General features: G+C 43.8%; 1 protein-coding gene across 2 annotated transcripts in view; it reads right to left on the bottom strand.

Annotated features, from left to right (window-relative positions):
- LOC140535388 (receptor tyrosine-protein kinase erbB-4) overlaps positions 1–23230 on the bottom strand; it is a 214713-nt gene that overhangs the window by 55862 nt on the left and 135621 nt on the right. For both annotated transcript variants that reach the window (XM_072656717.1, XM_072656716.1), the window contains exons 4-11: positions 14920–15054; positions 12832–12897; positions 9598–9716; positions 7689–7830; positions 6898–7011; positions 4519–4645; positions 2408–2481; positions 1237–1327 (exon numbers count right to left, since the gene is read on the bottom strand). In XM_072656717.1, the coding sequence (XP_072512818.1) occupies positions 1237–1327; positions 2408–2481; positions 4519–4645; positions 6898–7011; positions 7689–7830; positions 9598–9716; positions 12832–12897; positions 14920–15054 (868 nt within the window). The remainder of the gene's footprint in view (positions 1–1236; positions 1328–2407; positions 2482–4518; positions 4646–6897; positions 7012–7688; positions 7831–9597; positions 9717–12831; positions 12898–14919; positions 15055–23230) is intronic.

Genomic DNA, 23230 nt, shown 5'->3' on the forward strand with positions numbered 1-23230 from the left:
GGGACCAGGGTTAGGGTTAGGACCAGACTGGGAATTAGGTTTAGGATCAGGGCGAGGGTTAGATTTAGATCCAGGATGAGGGTTAGCTCTAGAATCAGTGTCAAGGGTTAGCTTTAAGACCAGAGTGAAGATTAAGTTTTGGACCAGGCTCTAGAATCAGTGTACGGGTTAGCTTTAAGACCAGGATGATTAGATTTAGGACCAGGATGAGGGTTAGCTCTAGAATTAGTGCTAGGGTTAGCTTTAGGACCAAGGTGAAGATTAGGTTCAGGACCATGGTGAGGGTTAGGTTAAGATCCAGGGGGAGAATTAGGTTTAGGACCAGGGTGAGGGTTATGTTACGGACCAAAATGAGGTTTAGTTTTAGGACCTGGGTATGGGTTAGAATCACTGTAAGGGTTAGCTTTAGAACCAGGATGAGGGTTAGGTTTAAAACCAGAGTGAGACTTAGGTTTAGGACCAGGGTGAAGGTTAAGTATAGGAGAAGGGTAAGGGTTAGTTCTAGGATCAGTGTAATGGTTAGCTTTAGGACCGGGATGAGGGTTAGGTTTAGAACCAGAGTGAGACCAGGGTAATGGTTTGGTTTAGATCCACAGGGAGAATTAGGTTTAGGACTATGGTAAAGGTTAAGTCAAGGACCAGAGTGAGGGCTAGTTCTAGGATCAGTATAAGGGTTAGGTTTAGGACTAGAGTGAGGGTTAAATCAAGGAACAGAGTGAGGGTTAGATTTAGGACCAGGGTGAGGGTTATGTTTAGGTCCAGAGTGAGGGTTAGATTTAGGACAATGGTGAGGGTTAGGTTTAAGTTCAGGGTGAGGGTTATGTTTAGGTCCAGAGTGAGGGTTAGATTTAGGACAATGGTGAGGGTTAGGTTTAAGACCAGGGTGAGGGTTATGTTTAGGTCCAGAGTGAGGGTTAGGTTTAGAACATGGGTTAGGTTTAGGACTAGGGCAGGATTAGGTCTAGAATCATGGTGAGACTTAGGCTTAGGATCATAATGAGTGTTAGGTTTGAGTTTAGGGCAAAGATTTTAAGTTTTAGGTTAATTAATTAAGGACCAGGAGTCAAGAGTCAGAGAGTTAGAATTAGGATTAACATTTAAGGTTTAGGGTTATGGTTGAAGATTAAGGTTAAGTTTAGGTTTTGGATTCTAATCACTTTCTAAAATAATTCCCCCAGCAATCTTAGATATTTGCATCTAGATTTAAGGTGCATTCAGTTCCTAGTCTACCCTCACCTGTAAAGAGATCTCCCTCCAATGGTAGCAAGGTTGGAGAAAACACCGAGGTCCGTCATGTTCTCCGGCCACGACTGGATGTTTAAGAAGCCTGGAATGCATGAGATCTGATCAGGTGTATTGGCAAGGAAGAAGCATCTTTAAATCCTCTAGCAGACTTTGTTTACTGGGTGTCGAGCTGATATCTGATAACCGGAGGCTTCAGAAACAGTACAAATACCAATTACAGTTCTGGTTTAAAAAAATAGCCATAACTCCTCCTGCCCTGCCTGCCTGCTCTAGCACTTTCCGCCACTGCGGAAATGAGCACAGTTAAAAGAAATACAGCCATAAATGAAAGAATGGGCTTCGTTATTTGCTAGCAAGCGCGCTGTGGTTACACATGTTTTAATGAGCGGCATCATTTCAGCAGATGAGTGCATGAGTACAGGGAGCTCGGGGGAAGACTGCAAGAACTGTCATTGCTCTTTCTTAGTGCTGGGGTTTTCATTAGGAGAACGCTGCTTCACCCCATTAGCTGTGTGGCACCATCAGGAGCATGGGTTTCAAGTGGAAAAAAGGCTGAGGCACGACTTACAGCAGCTCAGCCCTTTAATAAAGCAACTACTTCACGGCAGCCAATCAGAGAACAGCAGGAAAACAAACTGCAAATAAAAGTAAGACTCTGGTTTTTAGATGTAAACTTATTAAAACTGTCAGGTTCCCAATGGTAATTCTAATGTTGCATGCATTTGATTGGCCCAATAAAGCCCAATTATGCTCACCGGCCACTTTATCAGAAACACCTAGTTTGTACTTCCACTCATTGGCCACTTTATTAGAAACACCTAATTCCACTGTCTCCTTCATTTATAAATATCCAATCACAAATGTCTCTTAGGTCAGAATCTGACCACTGATGAAGGTCTGGAGTGTGAGTGTGTAGATCAACACCACATCACTGAGGCCAGTGAGTGTGTAGACTAACACCATATCACTGAGGCCAGTGAGCGTGTAGACTAACACCACATCACTGAGGCCAGTGAGTGTATAGATTAACACCTCTATTATGATCTCTGTCAACAAGACAGTGTGAATCTGACAGTGCCCAAGTAAAGCAAAGCTGTCTTCCCGATGTCACCCGGAGGTGAAAACAGCATGATTTACCCTGAATCTGACAGCCATGCCTCACCTGTGATCTCTCTGACGGTGCGGAACACGTTGAGCCTCTCTGGGTCCAAGGCGCCGATGCCGTGGTACATGTCTCTGTTGCAGGCGCCAAGCAGGAAAGAGATCAGAAGAAAGAAAAACAAAAGTTGAGCACTTTCAGAGCGAGGGAGTGTCTCACCTGGGGTTCAAACATGCGATAAATCATAAGTGGCCTCCTGAGATGTTTGGGTGGAGGTGGTAGTGGTGGTGGCGGGAAGAGGGGGAAGCTTGTGGAATGAAGGCTGCTCTAATGACGTCCCGGAGCAACAAGGCAAAGTCAAACACAAAATGAGTTCTGACAATCTTTCTGCATGACAGCCAGCTGTGTCAGGAGAGACTGTCAACCAGGCTAGAGCCGGCGACCTCGATACTGCAGTGCGTTCACACTTTGGCGCCATAGACGCCGCAGCATCGCATGTGGCGGAACGTAACCTCACCTTTTTTCGAGAAATTAACATTCGGACAACAAAGCCCAGAGGCCCAACTAAAATACTCAGCTGTAAAATCAATTTGCAATTTGTAAAGGTGTGTAGTTTGAGATGCCGATGACAGTGAGCGAAGGGAACGGTGGGCCGCGGAATCCCTGAGGGGGTTCTGAGAAGCGGAGATGGAGGACTGAGGGAGGTTGTGTTTGAACTACAGCTGCAGATGCAGAGGTCAATATGACATCAGTGTTGTTTTGCTTTCTGTTTTCTATGGCAGCAATGTAACGTACTGTTGGGAAATCAAGGAAAGGTAGATGTACTTGTCAGGCTGTCCGGTCGGAAATGGAAAATTTGAAACCTTCAGGATTGCAGGGTTCTGCTGTAATTGTTCTGCAAATCTACAAAACATGACTGTGATTGACGTTCGTTAAATTTATGCACAAAACAGCTCTGAACCCTTGAGATACAAACTCCACAAGACCTGTGTCCTGTGGGGTCTGGCACCAAGACGTTAGCAGAAAGTCCTGTAAGTTGTGAGGTGGGGTCTTGGACACCCATCTGTTGCCCTTCCTTAGAGCACTTTTGGTAGGTATTGGGATGCATACTGGGAACACCCCACATGTCCGTCTTGATGTTTTGGAGATGAACCAGATGTCTTAATGGGTTATGCTTGCCCATTTTACCTGCTTCCAATGCATCAACATCAAGAACTGCTTGCTTGCTGGCTAATAAGTAGGCAATGTGTTGATTCCAACCCCTGATGTGTCTGTGCTACCTTCTGGCCTTCTATTTTTAGATAGGCTGTTAAAGTCAGATCTGATTGAGTCATCAGCCACACTCTGATAATGTTCTTATTCTCATTAAATCTAATCATTGCTTTACCTTATTCCCACAAAATGACGGACCACCTGTCCGGCCTGACATAGATGGAAGATTGGCGGTTAAGGCATCAGACTAGCTACTGCTACCTGTTTCAGACTAGTTGCCCTCCCTCCAGCTATTGCTACTTGTCTCGGACTTGTTGCCCACCTTCCATTACCGACTACATTGGAATTTACAAAGACTCTGTATTTATCTGCTATTATTATTGTTATTATTACTATTAATAACCATCATTATTACTTTTATTATATATATTATCACTGTCACTCACCATATCTATGACAATATCAGTATACCTGAGCATAAAAACAGACATATTGAGTGGTTTTGGGACTCTGAGTGGCTAGCGAGTCACAGCGAAGCCCTAACCATGCCGCTTTGCCATCAGCAGCTTGTGTCTGAGAGAGCACAACTGGCCGTGCTCTCTCTGGGTGGGTAGATGGCACTCTTTCCCCTTAACACAGGCTGGCAACGAATGGGTGGGCTGGCATTTAGTTAAGAGGAGGATGGGCCCCCTTTGTGAGTCTTATTAAAGGATGCCTGTAAAGCTGCCTCGTGACATCAGTCGTAAAAAAAACACAATACAAATGACTTTGATCTAATTTACTTTGTTCTGATCTGACCGGTGCCACTGTAACCAGATATTTAGTGTTACTCGTTAGACCTGTTACCGCTGGTGTTGAAAAGTTCCAAAGGAAGTTAGGAGAAGTTCACAAAGTCTGCAGTGGAACTTTGTTTCACAGCAAAAAAAACTATAGCCTGGGAGATAAAAGGGAAAGATCCTCACCCTTTGATCCCAGTTATGAGAAAGATCAGGTTGCCATTGATCTTGGTGCAGTTGACAAACTTGTGGATGTTGCTGGAGTCCACAGTCTGGGCCATCTGTAAACTGCCGGTGCCTATGCCATCGCACACTGAAACCCAGACACAACCCAGACAAAAAAGCAGAAACATGACTCTCATCTCTGATCACATTAAGCTGCAAACAAGTCTAGGGTCGAACTGATGACCTCGCTGTTTACTGCGCTCGGTGTGTTAGCTCGGGCAGTTAACCTTAAAACCCAGACGTGCAGCGTCTGGATATGCGGAGTATGTGCTTTCATATGGAGCCTGTGTTTTAAGGGACCTGTAAATCACCTCTGATTTAGAATTTCCGATTCATCGTCTGGGAGGCGCCATGTAGCGGCACGTAGCGCTGCACGGCAGATAGTCCAAAGTGCAGCTATGGCGTATAAGAACCTGCTCGCTTAAAAGGTGAATCACTTCATTAGCTCCAGGCTAATTCTTTGCTGCATTTTTACTTTGTCTTCATTGTGTTTTGATGTCATTTTGCTTTTGCTGTAATAATGGGAGGAAACTGGCAGCCTGCCTGAATCTGATTGTATGCAGCAAATTATGCTAATGTTGACTTGACCCGTGAATGCATCTTTGAGTCAGACATTTCATTGAAATGGACAGTTTTCAGCTCTCAGCTCTGCGGTGAACAGAGGGAACGTGCCTGCACAGCTAAATTTGGTTCCCACCTCCAGGTGGTTGCTAGGCTGTTGCTAGGTAGTTGACAGGTGGTTGCTTTGGAATGGCCAAATAGTTGCTAGGTGGTTGCTACAATTATGCTAGATGATTGTTCTGCTATCCCAGGTGCTTGCTTTGGTGTTGCCAGGAGGTTACTATGTTACTTCTTTTAAGGGGTTGCAAGGTGGTTGCTCTCAAATTGCTTATTGGTTGCTAGGGTGCATCTGGATGGTTGCGAGACAGTTGCTATTGGGTTGCTAGGTAGTTGCCAGGTGGTTGCTTTGGAATTGCTATATTTACAATGTTACTAGATGGTTGATTTGGTATCCCAGGTGGTTGCTTTGGTGTTGCAAGGAGGTTACTGTGAGGTTGCTAAGGAACTGCTATGCTGTTGCTATTTGGTGGCTCTTGAATTGCTTAGTGGTTGCTATGGTGCTTGTAGATGGTTGCTAGACAGTTGCGATGAGGTTGCAAGGTGGTTGATAGATTGGGACTACAGTCTTGCTAGGAGCTTACTATAATGTTGCTAGGTGGTTGCTCTCAAATTGCTTACTGGTTATTACAGTGCCTCTAGATGGTTGCTACAATCGGACCGAACAGTCTGGAGCTGAAATGGTGTTGATATCTCCTGAAAACTGCTGAAACTTTGTGATGATGGATGTCATCCCAACAATGGAACAAGACAAAGATGAAAAGCCTGAGATAGAAAGGCTGATCTTGCTTGTTTGCTGTGTGTTTGGTTTGTTAGCTTAGCCAGTTAACCTAAAGCTGAAAAAACTAAAAGTCTCAGAAGAAGATACAGAAGAAGACAAAATTTGAAGCTATCATACGAATCTAAAACTCTATAACCTTCATGAATCGTGGAACAGAAGCTAAAAACCCAGAAGAGGCAGCAAATGTAAGTGATATTCGGCAGCGAAGTGACCTAGTTTACTCTCTGAAATATTAATCCATCATCACTTCTTTCCAGCCCTTTGACTGCCTCACTTCACTCGTTTACAGAGGCTGATATCACGGAGCTTCATGAAGTTAGTGCTGATAGGGAGAGAAGGCTCTTCATTTATTTAGACTTTCCAAAAAGTGTGATCAAATTCTTTTGAGAAACACAGTTGATACTTTTCCGACTACTCTGTAACGTGTCACAATGAGTAAAAAATTTAAATCCAAATTGTTTGTTTTTTTAGATGTTCTTTACCTGTTTCAGCTTTCAGGGTCTGTACGGGTGGCCCAACTGGAAACAAGAGGGTTTTGTCCATGGGTTCCATGTTGGCCTTAACATATGGATGCTCTCCAGGGTCAGTGATGGAAGGACACTGTCATCACTGGGTTGTACACTGTATACGGGGCCTAGATGGGACCCATGTGACCCAAGGTAGGCTGTAATGATGTGGACAATTTGGGAAGCCTGATTTAGAGCCCATGCCCACCTGGAACCCATCTAGCCCACGTTCCACCCATGTGAGCGACACATGAACATGTTGGCTGGGGAGGTGTTCAGTGGTAATTAACCTCTGGCACTGCAATGTAGGCCAATATTAGGCCTAATCCATGCCTAGAAAACCAGCCCTAGGTGATCTTCACCCTTTGAGCAGATATTCTCTAACTGGAGGAACATGGCGAGAGTAGGTGACTATGAATGGCGGATCTTTTTTACCTTTTGGGCAGATGTCAGTGCAAGGGATGCACATTTTGATGCGGTTCTCCTCCACCTCCATCTTGTTGCTCGGGCAGGCTCTCACACAGGAGCTGTGGTCCACCACAAAGTTATCTGTGTGAAGAAGGAGTTACTCCTCAGAGTCACAAAGACTTACAATCCACTTTATTACAACTCCCTACCTTGAACGTCATCTCACTGGCCACTTTATTAGAAACATCTACACTGTGCGTCCACTTACTGGCCACTTTATTGGAAACACCCCACCTTGAGGTTCCACACACTGGCCACTTCATCAGAAACACCTACCTTGTGCATAAACTCACTGGTCACTTTATTAGAAACACCTACCTTCTGCTTCCACTCACTAGACACTTTATTAGAAACACCTACCTTGCAGTTCCACACACTGGTCACTATATTAGAAACATATACCTTGTGCTTATACTCACTGGCCACTTCATTAGAAACACCTACCTTCTGCTTCCACGGACTGGCCACTATATTAGAAACTCCTACCTTGTGCTTAAACTCACTGGCCACTTTATTAGAAACACCTACCTCACAGTTCCACACACTGGCCACTATTTAACCTCCTTTCCAGCTCTACTTTATGGGTGTACAATTACATCCAAGTTCTGTGGTTGCAACCTGACCACTGATGAATGATCTAGATGATGGCTGACAAAGACCATGCATCAACAAACGGGCCACAGCGTCTAACTGGACAGGATGGGCAGCATGGGCAGCACTATCTGCTCCTAATAACAGGCCGTCCTGCTCTTACTCACGTGGGCACTTCTTGACGCAGAATGCTCCATAGGTGTATTTGGCTTTGGGATTGTGCTCCAGCTGGAAGGTTGTTGGGTTGTAGACGAAAGGTTGAGGACACTGCGTCACGCAAGCCCCGCTGTCATTGAAGTTGGCGCAAGCCTATACCAGACAAAACCAAGCAAACAAAGAACAAAGCTCAAGGAGGTTGACCAGTGTAGGGTCCTGTTTCAGTGGAATTCGATGGTTTAGTTGGTCTACCAGCATGACCAACCTGAGCAAGCTAATCAACAAGTATGACCAAGCTTAACCAAAGGACACTCAAAGGATGCTTAGGGGATGCTCAAAGGAAGCTCAAGGGACGCTCAAGGAACAGTCAAGGGATGCTCAAGGGATGCTAATGAAATGCTAATGGGATGCTCAGTGACGCTCAAGGGATGCTCAAGAAACGCTTAAGGGATACTCAAAGGACGCTTACGGGACACTCAAGGGATGCTCAAAGGACACTTAAGGGATGCTAATGGAATGCTCAAGGGACGCTCTAGGGATGCTCAAGGGATGCTAATGAAATAGTAATGGGATGCTCTGTGATGCTCAAGGGACGCTCAAGAAATGCTTAAGGGATGCTCAAAGGATGCTCCAGGGACGCTCAAGGGACGTTCAAGGGTCCAACCCAGGTATCAACAGCCCATTGCTCTAATAACTCACTGAGCCACCACTGCAGCTAACCACCTAAAGACCATCTCAGACCATCTGGAGCTGGACGCTTCAGCAGGGAAGGTGTTATTAAGCCTGGAAACAGTTCAGGATGTGGTGTTTCAACTATTTCCTCCTGCACTTCATTAATCAAAGCTGCAGCAGGCAATTAAGAGTTGATTTTGCAGTGAACTGTGACCCATCACTCCATTCTCGGGCCGAGACGAAGCAAAATTGGAACAATTGATCCAAGACGCCGTGCAAAAGGGTGAAATGCTGTCCTAATTAAAAGTCCTGGCAGGTATACGATCAACATCTGTGAACGGTAATAACCAGATGTAATTGAAACTCGTGAAGCTATGAATAATAACTGCAATTTTCCACCATGCAGCGACACTTGCTAACAAATGGAGCCATTTGAAAAACAATGGTTTCATAACACCAATAAAATCAATTGGATCTGATTTGACATCTTCGGGAACGGAATAGCTGCATGTATTAAACTCATATTTTACGCTCATATTTAAGTGCTGCTAAGCTAGTGTAGGCTAGGTGGGTTCCAGGTGGGCATGGGCCACCTTCTTTATAAAGAAAATATATGGTTCCAAAAAGCTAATGCGAGTTTGGAGTATGTTTGCATAGACACAATAGCTAGCAATATCGTAGCCTCAAAGCCTGCAGCAGCTAACTGCACTCTATATACCTTTAAGGCTAAAACCGGCATTGCTGTCAGTGGTGACCATTAAAATAGCTAGCCAGCTAAAAAGCTTGAGGATTTTACTAATGGCTAGCTTGAGTCTGCATTGCGTCACATGGCGTGACCTAGAGTTTTCTATGGCTAATTAGTGCTCTGCAAGGGTCACATGTCATGTTTAAGCCCCCTCACTTGGAGCCATGAGCGAGCAAGTTCTAAAAAAGTCCCCGTTTCCAGGTACCAGGTACCAAATTTGCCTAAGAACAGTCGAGCCGAGTGCAGAGTATTATAGGTGCCACTATAGGCTGTGGAAAAGTGCCAATAGTTTCATAGGGCCTACAGAAACAAAAACCCACACGGTCCACTCCCAAGTCTATCTAGGGGAAGCATCTGCAGAAACAGACCGTTTTGGACTTTTTGTGATGTCACAAAAACCAACACTGAAGTTCGATGGACTGCATGGACTGTGGGAACTACCCCCAGTGTAGCCGTCCCACCCATGTACATTAGGCTAGCTGAGAGCAGCTGTATGAACCTACAAAGCAGTCGGTGTCTTTGGGTCCGGAGCAGCCCCCAGCACACTCGCGGTGGCAGCAATCGCTGACGTAGGGACCAAAACAACGGCCGTCGCACTGCTCAGCACACACCGTCTTTGTTACTGAAAAACAAACACACACACACACACACACACACACATACACACAGAACAGAAGCATACTGAAGTTAATTAAATTGCTGATTGATGGGTAGATAGAATAGAATGCAACTTTTGGGTTGGGGAAAAAAGCCCTGTTTGTTTGTCTGGAATCATATAAAATAAAAAAAATTAATCAAATGTTACCTACAAATAAAACAGTTAAAGTAATAATATAAAAAAATGAAAAGAATTGTGATATTTAATATCAAGAACAGAATATAAATATAGAAATATAAAAAAAGGTTCATTTAAAAAGTAAGGCAATCGGCTCTTCACTTTTATACATATTAATCTAATTTAAATAATAAATATAAATATAACGTATTAAAAAAATAAACTTATTTGTAATTATATTTTATCAATGAATCAGTCAATCAGCAAAAGTTGTTAAGAAATATGTTTTGCTAGAAATCATTTGTTCTTATTTATTTTCCAATGCTTGAGAATGAAAAAAAAAGTCAAGGATATTACGTAATGAATGAATAAATTGATCAAAGAATTTCTTTTAGTATTTTACTGTATGTCTAAAACAATGTGACCAAAAAAAAGTCCCCTTAAACAGCCTTTGGACCTCCGATGGGTTTTATTCCACACTTCTATCATCAGAGAAAAGCCCCAGCTGTTTGTACAGAAGTCCCTGTAATTACTGAGTGATACACCTTAGTGTGTAATAAGCCGTGGAGTGTTTAGGGGTTAATGAGATAATATCCTAAATATCCTACATAGTCAACCTGCCAAGGCCTGTTTGATAAAGTTGTTAAGGGCCCTGCTCAAGGGTCCGGTAGTGGCAGTTTAGCGGAATGCGGGTATTGAACCCACAACCATGTGAACATTAAGAGTAATGCCTCAGATGAATGCTTTTAGATTTCTGAAAGGAAATCTACTATTTAATAGTAAATATTACAACATATTACTTTATTTATGTTGCAATAAGTCTTGAAACATCCCGTGATAAACTCCATCTTCAAGTGGGCTGTTGTTTTCCACTCTGAACGAATCCATCTACTAATCTGGTGTTGTTATGCAATTCCGAGTCCCAGCTAATTACAGTGCAAAAACGGAACCGAAGTACAGCACTCCACTAGTGGTCCACAGGGCGCAAGTGTTGACTCTCTTTCAGCCCCCTCCCTCTCTTCCCATCTTCTTTTTCTCTTCCCTCTTCTCAACATCTCCCTGTCTCTCTCTCGCTCTCTGTTTTTCTCAGTTTGAACTCAGTCCTCCCTCTGTAATTATCGCCCACGCAGAGAGCTGCACCGCCCAGTGGGTTATTCTCCTAGCCAAGGGTCAGACTCACTCTGACCAGCATGTGGGAGAAAGAGATTGCACTTTTTTTTTTTTTTTTTGTTCCCTCTTCTTTTCGAAGATCTCTCTCTGGTAATCAAACTCAGGATCTAAGGCTTACCAAATATCAAAAAGCCAATCTTTTTTGAAGGATGAAAGACAGACTAAAACGAAACTTCATTAGAAGGACTATTTATGCAGGTAAAAAAAAAATCCCAGAAAGCCCTTAACGCAACGCGGTAGGAGACGACACGGCAAACACGGCAGTTCTAGGCTTGGTTGTTTAGTCTGACACTGATTGGGTGATGTGTGTTATGTCTGTAATACAAACCTGTCTTTTATCCTACATTGTTTCTCAAGCTTTCTCGGGCCTCTTCAGAAACAGCCTCGGGCCACAGCTTAATGAACATCAAATTGGTTCGCTCAATTATTTACCAAAACGAGGCCTTTTCTCTTTACTAAAAGCTCAATAGTCATAACCATCAGCTTTTAGCTTGCCTTACGTGCTCAGGAACTATAAAGGAGATGCTCCAAATGGACCAATGATATGCAACTGCATATCTAATAACATGGTCAAATTAATGTGACGGAACAGCTACAGCTGGTTTGCTTAATTCTGAAATATATATATATATATATATATATATATATATATATATATATATATATATATATATATATATACTGTGAAATGCAAAGATTTGGGAAACACTAGTCAAAGTATCTGAATACAGATACTTTGTATAGATACTGAATGCAATCCAAATTAGATTAATTAGCAAAATTTGTACAAACTTTCAGATATTTGCAATCAACCCATCAAACAAGACCAATTTAATCTCAACTAACTACAAGAACAAGAGCTTTCTCCAAACTCAACACTCAAGCCATTTTTAATGATGACTGCAGTGTCGGAATTATTCAACACCTTCATGACAAGCATCTCCAGGGGTCTTTCACAGTCAAATGGAGGGGTGGGGAGGGCTGTGTCATTCAATCTATTCACCCCAGTGCTTAACAGTTGGAAAGGTGTTCTTTTCGTGAAATTCTGCACCTTTTTCCCGGACATACGTTGGCTCATTGCAGCCAAAACATTCAATGGGGACTTCCTCAGTCCACAGAACACATCAGGCTTGTTTAGATGTTGATGCTGAATTTTGTGATGAGGACATATTCTTCTGAAAAAGGGCTTATTTGTTTGGGTGTCGCTGCACAGTAGAACAGTGCGTCACCACTCCAGGTCCAGAGGGGTTTTGTGTCGTTTAGAGCGATCTTATGAGTTCTCTGAAAGTTTTGTTGGTCTTCCAGACCTCTACGTGTCCATCGTTCCTGTTAGGTGTTACTTCTTTATTACATTACAAACCAAGGAAACTGCCTCACTATCTCAAAAAACTATTCTCACAGTCTGAACACACAATCCGGCTTTGTGGGCATCAGTAAGGTTCATGTTCAGAGCGCTTAGCAGCTGCTTCGAGGAGCCCATGGCTGCTGATTGTTGGGACGAGGTTTGAGGAGTCTTAAAATTTGCATCACCTGACCTTTCCTAACAATGACTGTGAACAAGCCCATAACCTTAACCAGCTAATTACGGTCTGAGACCTTGGTTAAAGTGCCTAAACTTTGCATGGTGCTCCTTCAGGAAATCGCACAAAGCAAAAATAACACAATAATCGTGTTTAAAAGTTGAGAAGATTTCTGACTCTTCTGCTCACGACTTCACTAACTATCCACAGCAACAGATATTCTCGAACCAGGGATTCCCAAACGTTTGCATGCTGCTGTATTTGATACTTACGGGTTTGGCACTGGTCCTCTTGGTGGCCCCAGCAGCGCCCATTGCAGGATCTATTACAGCGCCGGCCTGTAAAACACGTCCAGCACCGTCAGTGTGTCAATCTAAAATGGAATGGGTACCAAATGGATGGGTTCTGTTATCCTAAGCATGAGCTTGAAGAGGATAGATCACTGTCCTCGGGGACAGTGCAGACAAAAAGGCTGCTGTTTGTTTTGTTGGCAGAGGCCCTTTGATGGCTTCATTATTAAAGATACTATCAGGCCTTTGTGGTGTCTTAATATCTCCAAGCCATTTTTCCATTTGTACAGATTGTTGAACACTTCTGAACACATTAAATAAAAAAACACAACAACAAATGAGACAAGCATAAAAAAGAAAAGATCACATTTAAGAACATGGTAGGTCCGAGCACCTTCATAGCTCATTGTAATCAGCTATTATGAGACTGTTTGTGAACTAAAGCTTAACGGTACGTGGGCCATGCAACAAGACAATGACCCCAATATACAAAAAAAATGTTTAAGCAGAATGGTTTAAGAAATGGTTTACAATGCTTTTTAAATTGTGTTTAAATCCCACCATTTGCTGAGGCATAGAACACGTCAGCACCTGGTGTTAACTGTCTGTAATTACAGAGCAACAGTGACTCTGCAGTGGAGAGTTAACTTCAGCTCTATCTCCACTAAAGATTCAGACAGAGTGCATTTTGCTGAGGGCCACAATTTGCCAATCTTCTGTACATATACACACCCCCCCGTCAGAAGATCAGCAACCCTTTGTTCTCCTCCAGAGCATGTCTGACTTCAAATGTAATGCCAGAGCACTCGAACAGGCGAAGCGAACTCTAAAACTTTAATACTGTTACTGGGCAGCAGGGGAGAGGGGTGTCCATCTAGATTCAGATGAATGAGGTGGGCGACTGCATACTGTTGCATACTGTAGTGCAGCTGTAGCTCTGGTTTAGCATATTTTTTCCATGTGATATAGCAAGTAAAAACATAGAGCCAGGTCGATAAGTATTTGGACAGTGACAATTTGTGGGGTTTTTTTTGTTAATTTTGACTCTTGTACATCAGTTCAGCTCATTTGAAATGAAGCAAAGATGTCAAAAGTAACTGGACAAGTGACTGACCTGACATGGTCAGGTGTGGTCAGGTCCCCTCAGGATTTCATGACCAATTAAGATGATAAAAGGTCTGGAAAAGGCAGAGTCAACCCAATTTGCAGCCCACAAGACCCACAAACAAGCAGCATGGTGGTTAATAATATGTTCCTAATAAGTATTATTTTAAAAGAAAGAAGTGCTGTGAGCTTTCCTTGCATTTAATAGGTATGAGGCTTCTCATGCCTCTCAGGAAACAAACAAACACAAATAGGACCTGATAGGCACTTCAGTAGCTAACAGTGTGGTTTACAGTATCCTATACAGTGATACAAAAGGGGGTCCAGTGCACAGTCACCTTGAGCGGACATTGTTTAGTGTGGACAGTAAATCATCATTACGAGCAGTCATATAATGGCTCCGCTTTGAGCAGCGAGGTATTCTGGTAGCCGTTATCACTGACCAGCACACTACGGGAGAGGGTACAGATTATTACAAATCGGTAGCATCAGGTGGGCCGGTGGGCCTGCGCAGGGTGTAAATCTCTGAACTCTGAATGATTCATTTTGATTACGACTCAGTGAATCACAGGAACTTAAACTCGCCACAATGTGATAAAGAATATCGGGGGACTGCTGCTAATTACTATGATATTAAGCGATAACTAGGGTGAATTAATCATCTTCCAGGACACTAAGGCCTCTTTTCCACTGCAGGGTCTAACAGTTCTGAGCATGGAGGGTAACACCTCTGTTGTCTTTTCCGGTTCGGCATGGAACGCTTTCTCAACACAGTTAGTGAACTGTAATTCGAGCCACAGAATCGTTCGGTGGGAGGGCTTAATGACGTAGGGATCCGCTGATTGGCTCCATATTTGCATCACCTTTGTACTGCAAAGTCTAGCAGGTCTAGCAGGTTAGTAAAGGTAATGGTTCTATATAACCCTGACGAAGAGACGTTTGAGGAGCCAACTTGGAGGTACTCACATGTAGTGCCGCTGTTGTTGGAGGGGACCACCAGAAGCTCAGCTTGAGGGCTCTTCAGGATATCCTGCCAGTGGATGGTGTCCGCATGGCACAGGAACTTATTCTGATCTACATACACCCCACCGTTCAGGATTTCTGGTAAAGAAGTAAAGACAACAGAGTACTTGTCAGACTTCATATTTGGATAAGAACTTATCTCATGAACATAGAACTGATCTCATGAACATAGGCAGAAGAAAGAAAAGATCTGTGAGGTTAAGAATGTGAGTACAGCATCTGTTGACCGGTACACAGTTCTGTTATTTTGCTGGCAGCATAGAGCTGGTTCTAGAGCTGGGTGGTTATCTTGAAGCTCCAGGGCAAGGCATATGAGGACTGCAGTCTATGGCAGTCTATGGGGCATCAATGAAATGTATTTAAATTCTCAGCAGGTCGGTTGACTAGGTCGCTTACATCTTTGCAAGCATCTCAGCCTATTCCTCAGGGCCAGTGGCCTCCATTTGACTAATATTCTTGGGTTTGCTGGTGCAACGCCCTTTTTCAAATCCCACCAAAGATTTTCTATGGGGCTCAAAATAGGCGACTGTGACGGCCACTACAGGATCTTCCAGGACTTCTTCTGAAACCAAGCCTTGGTGGGCTTTGAGGTATGCTTGGGATCATTGTCCAGTTGGAAGGCCCAATGACGCCCTAGCTTCAGCTGTCTCACACAGGTTTTCTCCTAGGATTTCTAATTGACTCCACCTTGCCCTGCCTCCATACGCTGCAGGTTTCCAGGACCAATGGAAGCAGAGCTGCCCCAGATCATCACCAAACCACCGCCATGCTTCACTGAATACCGCTGATGCATAGGCCTGAAAAGGTCCAGTTTGGTCATTGTTCCACTAGAACTTTTCAGACCTATGGATCAGCAGAACATCTTCACCACAGACTCTAGACATGAGTTTCTGGTAATGTAATAAACTATAACGTCTTCATCATCAAGTTATGCTAAAAAAACTTGGTGACCTGGATTCAACGAGACTGTTCAAATCTGATTGGCCAAATTAAGTGTTTTTGTCTGTCCAATTTGTTCCTTTGATTTCTGCATAAGTAATTAGCATGATTAGGAACGGCAAACGAAAATGGGTTGAGACGCCTCCTTGATTGTCATTTGCACCATCACTCGCTGTCTGGGATCCCCCAGGGTGCCCCCACAGCAGCGAAAGGACCCACGGCCTTTCAGGACCCTTCTCGATCACTGGCTGCTTGCCTTATCTTCTTCGCACCAGCCATCACAACTCATTTCCACATGGCCACTTTCCAACCTTTCTTTATCCCATTAGAATTTACCAGACTGTGCCTTTATGACCGGTATATTTAAATGAGCTCTGTTCTGATTGGCTGCTCTACTTTCTGTGCTTTATTTGAAAAAGTAGGCCAGGCTGAAACTTTTGTAGAGTGAATGGACGGGACTAATATGCTGTCCAATTAATGGGTGGGGCTAAACTACTGTAGACTCAATGGGTGGGGCTAAACTACTCTAGGGTGAACCAGTATTATGTGTTGAACACTAGTTTGCTGGTCAACCAACAACAAACCAGCATAAACCAGCATATGCTGTGTTTTGAATATTGGTATATCGGCCAACCAGCATCAGACCAGTATAAACCAGCATATGCTGTGTTTTGAACACTGGTATGCTGGTCAACCAACACCACACCAGCACCAGACCAACAGCATGCCTGGTCCAAGTTGTTGTTTTTTCAGCAGGGTGGGGTTTAATTGTGAGTGAACACACTCTCCTTTTTATTTGGAGCGCTTAGCTGAGCTGTGGACTCCTTTAATTGTAGTCTGCATCTGCTGCAATGCTATATACTTGTACAGTGCCCTCCAGAATTACTGGCACCCTTGGTGAAGATGAACATAAAATTCAACAAGCAGACGTTAGCACTGCTTAGCAGTTTGATCTTGCGCTGAAAAGCTCTTGCAGGCGTTCAGTGGAGCTAAAAAAAAACCCTACTAAAAAATGAACCATGTTTGCATTAGCATTCAGTTGCGTCACTCAGTAGATCAAGAATATTGAAAAACTGAGTTCTAGATGGGATGAAAGCATAAATAATTTGAGTCGGTGTCAACTAATTATATCACATCCTCTTCTCAGTGTGTGGTAATTAACACATATTAGATGGTGTGCCTGATCTGCAACCATCTGAAAAAAACGTTAGCTTGCACTGCTCTAATGCTATGTTGCTGCAGTTGCCAGTGGTTTTACTTTGGGATTTCGAAAAAGCCAGCAGATGAGGTCTCCTTAGTCACATTTGAGCATGGACTACTTTTCAGAACTCCTAACCCTGTCATATTCACTGTGACCAATCACATTTTTAGCTGCTGAGCTGCTGCAAAGCTGCCCTTTTACTTTTTGGGCCGAAATTGTCCATCTTTATACATTTTCATCCGAAAGTACTTTTAGGAACTTTTCCCCGGTCAGAATGTCTGTTTCTCTGAAAAGTGTCCCACAGACATCCTAGACCTTAATTAGCTTGTCAGGGCCATGGCTTGTTCAGAATCATTGCTAGGAAAGGCCCAGTCTGGACTTGTGTTCCTGTGGACTTCCTGTGAAACATCATCAGCTGCAGCCAAAGTACCGCTCCATTCAGAAGTTCTAGCCAAGAACAGTCCGAACACACGGATCGGTTCTTGTTCCGCACATGTTATCGAGGCTGCATCAGGACGTGACTTGTGGGGACTTGGCTCAGTCAAATATCCCAGAATGCATTACGCACCACACTACTGTTCCAATTGCAAAATGACTGTACAGCGTCCTCCAGTCTTCAGGAGTTTGTGCTTGCAAGTCAAACTTGCTATGTCAGTGCTACCGAGTTCTAAGTAGTGGTCATGACTTAAGTATCTCGTTCCCAAGCCTTACTTAGTAGTGGCCATGACTTAGGATCGCCTCCCCATGCCTTACTAAGTAGTCGTCAAGATTTAATTATCTTGTTCTTACGCCTTACTAAGTAGTGGTCATGACAACTATCTCGTTAACTATCTCATTCCTACACCTTACTTAGTTGTGATCATAACTTAATTATCTCGTTCCCAAACCTTACTAAGTATGGTCATGACTTAATCATCTTGTTCTCACGGCTTGCTAAGTTGTGGTCATGACTTAAGTATCTTGTTCCCAAAGAGTCATCAGAATAAAACCTTTCCCGTCACTTCCTGCTCCTTTCACCAGCAAATTCAGTGTGAGAACTTTTTTAAGCTGCAGCTCAACAAGCCTGACATGCAAAGTCCTGTGGACAGATGAAGTTGGAAAATGGAAAGTACTGGCTGCCGTGAGCAAAGGTATACAGCTCACGCGCTACTTTGCCAAAGCTACTTAAAATTCTTCCCTCTACAGAAAGTGAATGGATGTAAAAACACCCACTCTTCCCTTTTTTTAGCCGTGGGACAGGGATACATGAATATACATGGCCTTACAAGTGAACACTGGAGCATGAGAGCATCTGCTGAACTTCACATAGTCCTTCACAAAAGCTCCACCAAGACAGATAGGGACAAAAGGAACTCCAGCAAGGGAAGATAAAAATGCAGTCTCAGCGGACGCTTGGCGGAGCACATGGACGGAACAAAGGGACCCTCCTTTAGCCTTTAGTCGGGAGTGCAGGAGGCCAGCAGAAGGTCGAGGTCGAGTGACACAGCCTCGGTATGACATCCGCTGTGTGAGTTCCGGCGCTCGCAAATGTAGATCGCTATTATTTCTTCGACCATTTTATGTCTCAGTGGATGAGAGTCTTTGTCATCTTTCCAAACGAGGGGAAGAAAGGAAAAGGAGAGAAGAGGAGAGCCGGGCACTCAAACTACAAATCCCATAAATCTTGGCCCAATAATGGTAATTTGAATGAGACCATTGAGCACATTAGAAGAAAGTAAGAATGAAAGATGGGGTTGTCTTCCGAGTAAAATTAAAAGTGCAGAGGGGAGAGGGGGGGAGGGGGAGAGGGGCTTCAAGGCAGCCAGTGCGATGAGGAAGAACGGCATTATGAAGTCGTTTGAAGGGCGAAAGCTCATAATGCAGCCCTCACCAGAGGAGAAAATTGAGCTGTTTTATATGCAATCTCATAACGACAAACGTCCAACTCCGACTGTAAACACCATTTAATCAGCAGGACAAAGAAGCGAGAAGACATGCTAGAGGAAACTTCGGGAAGAACCAACTATGACCCGGCAGGAAAATGGGGACTCTAAAAGTCTTAAAGTCAACCTAAAAGGCTGACATCATGTACATTCCAGTGTAACAACCCCAGGCTGATATCGTGTAGGCCCCCCTCATTCCACCAAAACAGCTCTCTGACAAATCGAGACCTCTAAAAGTGTCCTGTGGTATCTGGCACCAAGACTAACGTCACCAGCAGATTCTTTATTAAGTCCTGTAAGTTGTGAGGTGGGGCCTCAATGAGCATCAATGAGGCTTGGGCACCCAGGACCCTGTTCCTGTTGTCGGTTCACCCGTTTTCTATCCTGGCACCGAAGTGGTGGAACGAACTTCCCAAACAGCAGAGTTAGAGGTCTCTTTGAATGTTTAGTCTATTCAAACTAGCTGAAGTTATTCTTGAGTAAACAGTAAAGCACTTTTGTAAGTCACGCTGAATAAGAGCGTCTGCTAAATGCCCTAATTCTCTGTTTTGGTATATACTGATGTAGCAACCCCTTGAAAGGTGCCACTGGTACCTAAAAATAACGTAATGTATAGACGTAGAAGAATCTGGGTTTTGAGTTTTGGATGGTTTTGAAGGGATGCAAATCTTCACACTGCTCACACCTAGATAGAGTGCATCAAAGGCATGAGGAACTTCAGGAGATCATGGAGAACATTATGGAGCACTGAGGTTGAGGTGAAATCGGTGTGAGGTTCTTCAAGACCAGAGGACCTACACCTAAATGACTGAGAACTATGAAAACTGTCACAGCGTCACGTATGTCACGTAACGACAGGGTTGGGTTGCTGCATTTCAAAAAATTTGCAAGCACACCAGTCAGTTGTAGCAGTTGCCAGGTCATAGGCAATGGACGTGATCTGACCAATGCCTGAAAACCTATGAAATTAGGGTTTTGTGCGAAGGGTGGCAGCATCTCAGAAACTTTGTTAGGATGTTCTAGCTCTAGCCACCATAGTGAAGATGTCCTTGAAGAATGGAGTGCTTCCCAAAGGCATAACAGTGGTGCCCCATTGGCACTCCACTGTGGAGCTGTTAACCTCTATAATGAGCACCTTCCTTCACCCTAATAGTGTCCATGTCACAATGTCTCGCCGAAGGGTGGGTTTACCCACTATTTGTATATGACATGGCATCATCTTGTGAATGGATCACTGTACCATTGCTGAGGCTTGTCCCACAACAAATAGAAACTTTGCTTGAAAGCATGACAATGAGCTCAAAATAAGACCAGAGGTTAATATTTTGTCCGATTTTGGTGATCAATGGTGTTTTTGTTGTTGAATACAAGCATTTCCCATTTGCCACCACCCATTTGTCTTCCTTTAGTTTTGACTAATCTCCACCAACCCAACCAAACCAGTTAGAGCTTCTTGATAGCATGATAGCACTGCCAACGCTGCGATAGCGATGCTACCACCACTGTAGCAATGATGGGTGAGGCCTGCGGCGGGCACACTGCTGATGCCGTGGTAGCAATGTTGTGTCGACATGCTGTCATTTTAGATTTTGATGCACACATTAATACTACAGTGTGTCTTAGCACCACTTCCCTTATTTACAATGGCATTTTAAGCAAGGAGACCCAACCTCAGCTTACCTAAGATTACAGCTCCTCTCAGCAGCTTAGATAATTGTTAGCTTTGTGGATAAATGTAGCCATCAGACTGTCAGTACCAGAAAAAGTCTCTTCTAGGCAAACCAAACCAGTTAGAGCTTCTTGGATCCTCTAATCTGTTTACGGACGTTACAAAACCGTACACGCTAAACTGTTCAGTTAAGAAAGTTCCCTGCCAGAACTGGTACTCCGGCGCCCCGCAACCCTTAACTGACTTTCTGCGGAGGATTTGTCACAGCACAAACCTCGAACAGAAAGCCCTCAGTGTCTCTCCGCAAGGTCCGCGAGTCAGTGGGGACAAGATTGTTTAGCATGATGAATGGAAGAGTTAGTGTAATTGGGGAGTGTGTGGACGTAGCACCCCCTCTTTCCACAGCCTCCTAAACTGTAATTGTGTTTCGTGCCTCTGATTGCATTTCACCCATCCCAAATCCTATTGTTTCCCAATGAGTCAGGATGAAAAATGTCACATGTTAAAGGATTATGGGATTCCTCATAACGGAGAGAATCTTGTAGGGAACTAAGGAGATGCTAAAGGTTTCTGCAACGAATCAAACCTTTCTTAGGTTGCTTTCTGGGCAGGGAACATGTAGCAAGGCAGGTTAATTGATGATTAAGAGACCTCATACAACATCTCCTATGTCACAAATTGATTACTGGTTTAGCCTGTCTATGAACAGAGTGCAAATCAATTTGGTAAATATGCAATTGAGAATATCAGTCATAGTCATTATACAGTCATTTGGGACCATGTGTTCTAACAAAGGAAACCAGGCAACCCTGGTTTTGCTGGACCGCCATTGGCTGCATAGATTGGTCAACAATGGTTTCAACAATGAGGAGTCTGGTCCTGTGGTATAAAATGACCTCTATTCTGTTACCTGTAGCAATTTCTGTGACCCTGCCTGGCAAAGGACTTAAGCCTTGCCCTCAGAGCTTTAAGCTGTAGACGATGCTACCACCACTGTAGCAATGGTGGGTGAGGCCTGCGGTGGACACACTGCTAATGCCGTGGTAGCAATGTTGAGTCAACATGCTGTCGGTTCAGACTTTGACAAACACATTAATGCTACAGTGTGTCTTCGCACCACTTCCCTTATGTACAATGACATTTCAAGCAAGGAGACCCAACCTTAGCCTCAGCTTACCTAAGATTACAGATCCTCTCAGCAGCTCAGATACTTGTTAGCTTTGTGGCTAAATGTAGCCCTCAGATTGTCAGTACCAGAAAATGTCTCTTCTAGGTTCACCAGTCATTCAGTTAGCCAATCAGTAAGCGACTAGGCAGTCTGGAAATACTATTTGGACAGGCGAGTAAAGGATTTGATTTAGGTTAAAGCAGTTTTAGCCAGCTGATGTTTCTGTGCTAGATGTTTAGTCTTAGCTAGATGAAATCTGGAGCCTCCACTGTCAATCTGATGGACACTTTTTGTCACCGCCACCACCCTACCCATTTTTCAGAGGTGACACCAAATGCAATCAGGTTGAATCAGGAGCCATAAATCTAATAACAGAGGCAAATTAAAATGTTTGTCAACGCCGAAAGTACTTCAGAAAGCAGGAGCCTAACAGGGCATAATTGCACCTCACTTCCTGCTCTCAAGAGGAAAAAACCAACGGGAGATTGGGTTTGAGAAACAGAACCAATAATCACAGATTATTTAATTACATCCGTTAGAACGGAACAGAACCCAAATATCTTTAGTACATGGGGCCTCATGGGAACCAGACAGGTAGATAGTAGAAATGCAACTGGTATTTCTGCGACGCCTCCAAGTGCCATTCTTTCAGACTCTGTCAGTGTTGATTTTATCTTCAATATTTATTGGTATTCCAGTTCAGCATTGGGGCAAAGGGACCTCCTGAATTCTTCATAGAAAAGGACAAATCTGAGGCAGATGCACTCCTGGGTGTTTTGGGATTGAGTTGGGGAGTTGGGAATGATGAGATGGTGGGGTGGTGATCATAATCCAACATCCTGTTCTCACTAAAACTCTTGTGTCTGAGTGCAATCAAATCCTCACAACAATGCTCCTCCAAAATCTAGTAGAAAGCCTTCTTCCCTGGACTGTAGAGACATTTGCTCCAACAAATCCAAAATAGACCCTTGATTTCAGAAAAAACTGTAAATGAATGAGCTGGTGTCCCGATACTTTTGTCCATATAGTGTATGTATTTGGCAGCAACACAATAATAACACTTGGCATTGGCATTTCTTGGTGCTATCGCTATGGTCCAGAAGTCCACTGGACTATATAGCGAACCCCTACCCCACCCTCACCCTCCACACACACACTTTCTCACACTATGGAATCATTTCTGTTTACATCATCCAATGAGACACCCCCTCAATGTCAAATGGGTAACACGCACCCCTTGGCAAGCTGAACTGGCAACTGCTTTGAATATGCAATTAGAACCTGTCAAAACAGATTCGGCCCAACCGTCTGCGCTAGCCAATGCCTGGCACTGAGCGACTCCCAAACAACAACAA

Source organism: Salminus brasiliensis, chromosome 15 (genome assembly GCF_030463535.1).
Source record: "Salminus brasiliensis chromosome 15, fSalBra1.hap2, whole genome shotgun sequence".
Classification (NCBI taxonomy): Eukaryota; Metazoa; Chordata; class Actinopteri; order Characiformes; family Bryconidae; genus Salminus; species Salminus brasiliensis.